This window comes from Ciconia boyciana, chromosome 10 (genome assembly GCF_034638445.1).
Source record: "Ciconia boyciana chromosome 10, ASM3463844v1, whole genome shotgun sequence".
NCBI classification, from domain to species: Eukaryota; Metazoa; Chordata; class Aves; order Ciconiiformes; family Ciconiidae; genus Ciconia; species Ciconia boyciana.
Genome location: NC_132943.1, coordinates 41,563,758 through 41,569,757, shown reverse-complemented (window position 1 = coordinate 41,569,757; position 6,000 = coordinate 41,563,758). Strand labels below are relative to the sequence as shown.

Sequence of the window (6,000 nt, the reverse complement as noted above, 5' to 3'; positions counted from 1 at the left end):
AGGGCTAGGGAGGCCGGGGAGCCCGGGGCCGTGCCCGGCCAGGGGCGCGAGTGCCGCGGGGAAGGGGTCCCCAGCGCGGCGGCGGGGCTGCCCGCGGCTGAGGGGGCTGCTGCGGAGGAACGGGTGGGCGGGGAGCGGGCCCACCGCCCTCCTCCGCCCGCGTCCCGCTTCGGGAGGGGGGGGTAAGGGGCGTGAGGCGGCGCCCGGCCCGGCCCCTCAGGGCGGGGGTCGGCGGCGCATGCGCGCGGCGGGGGGCGGTGACGGCCGGGCTCTTCACGCCGGCCCCGCGACCGGCAGAGACGGCGGCGGTGGCGGCAGCGGCGGGAGGGCTGGGGCCGGCGGTGGAGCGGGTCCGCCATGGGGACGCAGGGGGCCGGGCGAAAGCGGCTGCCGAACCGGGAGCGCCTGACGGCGGAGGACGATGCGCTCAACCAGATCGCCCGCGAGGTGAGCGGCGGGCAGCGATCCCCCCCCCCCTTCCCCCCTCCTCCCCTGGGCTCCCCCAGCCGCCGCGCACGCGCCCCCGGGCAACGGGCACGACGGCGCTTCAAGGGCAGGTTGATGGAACGCGAAATAAAAATCGCATTCGTCTCAACGGTGTCGGCCTGGTTTATGATGTTAGGGCAGCACTTAAGTCTGAGGCGCTTAAAGTGTTTATCCGTGAGGAAAAGGGCGTGCAGTACCAGCCCGGGCAGAAATCTCGCCCTGCTCCAGCCCCTCCGTGAGGGGAAATTAATTGTCTGCTGCTGCTGAGGTTGGTGTTAATGATTGAGAACCGGAAAATAGGCCACTCGGGTTTTTTATGGATACATATAAATGGAAAAATGTAAGCCAGAAGGTTGCAAGATGATGCTAGACGCAGGCATAAGTGTACAATCCAACTTGGAAACTCGCTTATATTTATATTTAATGAGTTAGCTTGCTGCTCACTAGACACTGCATTGTGCTTGATCTGACTTTAAACAGTTAAAACCAGCTGATGACTGTTTTCTTTCTACCTCCCTGTTCTTACTTGTTGTGTACAGTTGCATTGGTTCAATGGTGAATAGGATGACATGAATTTGGTTCATAATTTAGTAAATATAAACTACTAAAGCTGACGCAGGTTGTTCTGTGTCGTTCCTCCCACGGTCTTCCAGTGGGGGAGATGGGCAACCCCGACCTGAGATTGGGATGAGCGCCCGTGGGGTTGTTCTTCGCCATGTCTAAGCTGATCCGATGCTGGCTGCTGCTGAAGGTGGTCACCCTCTTCCCCAGCATGGGTTATGTGTGTCTCCTCCCCATCTCGTGGTGGTCTGACCCCAAGATGGGTTACAAGATAAATCGCTCTTCTAGAAGAGATTTAAGTCTCTCTTGGTTTCCGTTCCTGAATCACAGTCGCAGCAGGAGCGGATGAATGCTAATGTGCAGCTTATTTTTGGTGGCAACTGGCTGTTAGACTGAGTTAGCTGTAACATTGTGCACCTCGGATATTATCACTAATGGCAGCCCTGACATGGGAAGTCTTTACTATTCTTGTGTACCACTTTGAACTGGTTTGTACCATCTTTGGAATGCATGCAGTAGACTAATTTCTGTGTGAGTGATTTGGATAGCGTGTTTCCAGAAGTCAGATTTTTGTGGCAGTATGATGACAAGATGAGAAAGTTCCTAGGGATGGAGTTTGAGGTAGGAGGACAAGAACGTCTCATGTCCTGGACATAAGATAGCAAGTAATAGTGACTGTGCTGTCTATTAGAGTTTGAGTCATGATAACATCCTTGGAATTGCTTCAGGATGAGGGTTTAAATTCCACAACTGTGTTCTGGCCGTGCTGTCATTTGATCAAGGAAAACATCAATCTGTAACAGGGGGCCTAGGTTGTCCTTCTCTGTTGCACGTTTCGGTCCTGCTTTCACTTTTATTTAGCTTATGTACTGCTCTTCACTGTATTTTGAAGTGGTTTGAGGCCTTAAATATTGTGTGGTTTTGTGTGTTGTTTTTTGTTTTTTTTCTTTTATCTTCTGGGGATTGTTTAAAGGACGACTCCATTTGGTCAAAAAGCCCAACACAAGCATGTCTTTTATCTTTTCCCTTGAGTGCTAAAACTGTGAACTGCCAAGTTCAAGGTTCAGCATTTTCCCATATTATTTTAACTCTTTGCATTACTCTGTCTTGGGTTTTATGCACTCATAATAGTTTTCTTGTTTAACTGCCTGTTCTCCACACAAGGGATCCCAGATGAATCCTTCTGTATGATCTTAAGAACTCTTAAAAATGTAAGCCTTTTGTCTCCTCCTAATAAAGATGCTGAGAGTCTTCATGTTGAGAAGGGTACAGGGGTTACTGATGTTTTGTCTCTTCCAGCCTTCCTCGCAGGTGTGTAGGCAAAGCTGAGACCTAGATGTGTAGCATTTGTGCATAGTTTTTCCCTCTTCTCTTTCCTTTGGTCTTCTCCCTTTGTTACCCAGAAGCCACAGGTGCTTGCAAGTTATTAGCAGATTCTAGGATCTCATTTTGCCGTGTTCAGATGGGAGCCTAAAAGAGCATCCAAACCAGATTTATTCATAGAGGTACTTTTACCTTGGGATCTCTGGGAGTAAGCTGAAATGTGTGCATCTTCTCTCCTTTTGGTTTTCCTCCAAAAAGACTGTGGTGCTTTGATGCTTTCCAGTTGTATTTTGTAATTGTCGGAAGATCTTGAAAAATCAACAGTTCTTGCTATACTACGTGCTTCTATAAGGACACATTAAGACTTGTAAAGACTCTCTTAAACTCCAGCCATTTGAAGCATGCATTTTTTTGAATTTGCAGCCAGGGTGTCTTGCCGTGTATGTGCAGTCTTGCGTAGACGAAAGAGAGCCTTGCGCAGTGAAGAAGGCAGCCCTCGCCCCCGTGGGATGTGAGAACAGTCTTAAGAGGAAGTAACCAAGCAAGCGGAAGGAAATTGTAAAAGTGAAGCGTATTGTAGTGACAGGGTTTTAGTAGCAGTATTAGTAATGTTAAGCAGTAGTAGTAAGTTTTAATGTTTGAGGCAATTTCTGAACTAGATCAGCTGCAAGTAGTTTATCACCTTGTCTAGAGCTGTTTAGAGTGGAGGTAGAAGGGATGATTACTGTAAATCGCCTTGCCCATCAGGAAAGAGTAGCACTGTACCGCTAAATCTGGCTGTTGAGTTTCTGACTTACATGGTAATTAAATGGACGGCAAATATGTAAATATAGTTAAAATAAGAACATGGTGTTCTGAGTTTCTAGCGGACACAGATGGCTGCCACTCAGGATTTGCTGTATGCACACCTAGCTTGTATTGCTGAGGTTATTTTTTCCGGGTGTCAGCTCTTACAGATGAGAGCGAAGCTGATCAATGATAGGCTTCTCCGCTTTCAGACTCATGTTGACGCCACTAGATTATTCTGTGTTTAGGTCAACGGAAACTTTTGGGCTGTTTTATTCCTCTCTGTGAATACAAGCCAGCAGTGTTTGCAAAATCTAGCAGTTTGATACTCCTTGAGGTCTGTGCCAGCACAGCCAGCAGTAATCGCGTACGCGTACTGCGTAGTCATCTGTCTGTTCTCTCGGGCTGGTGTACGCGTGGTTTGGGAAGGCAGAGTCCTGGGCTGCTGAACCGTAGAGGGACTGGCTTCCTGCTTGGGTTAGATGGGTTTGATGTGATACCTTGAGATGTCATTTGTAGGCGAATATTTTTCCCCTAACTTCCACTCTGCTCTTTGCTAGCTACAGTAACGGTGAAGTGTTACATGAGCAGAAAGAATTTAGCAAATCCAATGAGGAACTGCCATCTGTCTAAATGAGAGAGTTCTCTTACAGACAGATAATATTAGTTACTGGTTTTTATTTTCTTGAATGAGAAAGAACAAGGTCAAGGTAAATTTCTTGGTTTAGGGAAGTAATTTACACCTCGTTTTGCTAATGTTTTGCAAACAGATGTGTTATACTGCTCAGAAAAATAATCCTGCCTTGTGTCTTCTCTGTGCTAGAAATCTTCTCTTTCATCCAGCGATTTACAGAGTAGAACTCTTTAGCTGGTAATTAATTTGAAGTTAGTAATTCAAGCAACATTACTGTCTTTAATAGTAAAAATTTATGTTATAAGGGTTGCTTATTCACTCTTTGTACTCTGTATGTCACTTTCGAAGTGTCAAGAACTGTCACCTACATACTTATGCATACATAAAGATTATTTTTTAAATAACTGGTTTGATCTGTTTATGGACTGTAAATTTGATTGTTTCAGTGAAGTTTTTAGCTTGGGCATTGACTTGCATTCTTAGTGATGCAAAAATTGGGATGTTACATTCCTATGAAGGAGCAGAAGTGTCGCTGATTAGAAATAGCTCAAAATGCAGGTGAAACCAGCCAGCCAGCTTTACTGGTTACCGTAAGAAGGCACTACGTAACTTCAAAAGCCTAAATTGGAGTTTTGGGGCTAGTGAAGAGATGCTATGATCATTGTATGTGGAATCTAAAGGCCTGGCTTTTAAATTGAGGGGATAATTTGGGGGAGAATCCTCTGGTTTATACAGCAGTTTGGGTGACCTGCATAAATAGAGATGGAAACAATTTGGTCAAAGTCGAAGCTAACACAAGCAGAATGGATATTTATATGTGGGAGCGCAAGCCATGAAGACTTTATTGAACTTTTACGCAAACCAGAGCATTTAAAACAGTGTATTCCCTAAGGGTATACCAGGTGACACCAGTGTAAGATCTGTGTGCCTCGTTAGTATAGCGGTGGAACTTTTTTGAGCAGCATTTGGCATTTAAGAGATGCGTGGAGAGTTTTGTGAGCCAGATAAATATTCCAAGAGAAGCCCTTAAACAGTCTGTTTTATGTAGCACCAGTTGCTTGTACTTGCCTTATTTTTTAATTTCACTACTTTCTGTCTTTATGAATGTTAATGTATCAGGCCAAGAGAACAAATGATGTGAAAAAGCATGCCTGGCTGTAGGTCTCCCTTCTAGAATAGAAAGTTATGAAAGCAAGGGATGCTCATGGAGGGCTTGATTCAGCCCGGTTGACCTAAATATAGGAAGGGAGGAGGACTTTGTAGGCAATGCTTGCCAGTAGGGTGTGGAGAATTGTTCCAAAGTTGTGATGATTTTGTGTAGCAGATGTGCTCTTCTTCATTGAACGCTCCTTTTTCCTGATGTTTTATGACTATGTATCCAACAATTGGCGTTGGGAAGGATTATAAGCAAAGCCAAAGGAAATGTGTGAAGGAGAAGCTTTGGATGGTTTAAAAAGCAAGACAAAAATCTTAAGACCCATCTCATTTTAGTTAAATGGGTGATTGTAGCCTGTCTCCCAAGGCACAATCTGCCTCACAGTATGCCTATTGCAACTTTAAATAATTAGTTGCCTGGTTTTGTGTCTGTGCCTGGCCTGAGTCCTCTTCAGCTGTTCCCTCGCTGTCCGAGGAAACAGCTGTTTAGGAACTGTGATTCCTATTTCAGTCAAGCAAGAGACTACTGTTAGGATTAACAACATGGGAAGCCCAGCCTTTTTCTTTGCAAGCCCAGATGCTGAGCTTGTCTGCAGGATGTAATACTAATCATTACCTCATCTAGAAGGATGTTTTTCCAGGCCTGTTGCTGAATAAAGTTGGAGCTCAAGTGTACTTGCAAGGCTTTCAACACTGTTCAGGTTTTTTTTTTTTCATCCTTTGGTTGCAAGGAGCATAATCCGCATAGCATTTTGGGCTTGTGAAACAAGGTATTTGTCCCTCCTGTCAAGTCAGCAGGTTGCCAGGAGCAGTGAATCTGTCTAGCTAGACATAAGCAGTCATAGGCAAACCTTAAAATAGCAGCTCTGAAATATCAGCTGCTGTCTTGCTTGTGTTGAAATACTTTTTGGGGGAGAAGTTGCCCATTGGGGGAGGGGGGGGAGGAGGGAACTGCAGTAAGCCAAATTTTCCTTCAGATAGTCATAAGGTGGCTTTGAGAGTTGTGGGGGTTTTTTGATGGGGTTTTGTTTTGTTTTTTTTTAAATACCAGAGAT

At 45.6% G+C, this 6,000-nt stretch overlaps 1 protein-coding gene across 22 annotated transcripts in view; it reads left to right on the top strand.

The window, feature by feature from the left end:
• The first annotated feature begins 267 nt into the window (after positions 1-267).
• Positions 268-6,000, top strand: part of LRRFIP1 (LRR binding FLII interacting protein 1) — a 119,198-nt gene continuing 113,465 nt past the window's right edge. For all 22 annotated transcript variants that reach the window (XR_012044493.1, XR_012044491.1, XR_012044495.1 and 19 more), the window contains exon 1: positions 268-447. Coding sequence is in view for 17 of the 22 variants with exons in the window: in XM_072875423.1 (XP_072731524.1) it covers positions 358-447 (90 nt within the window). In the remaining 5 variants the exon portion in view is untranslated. The remainder of the gene's footprint in view (positions 448-6,000) is intronic.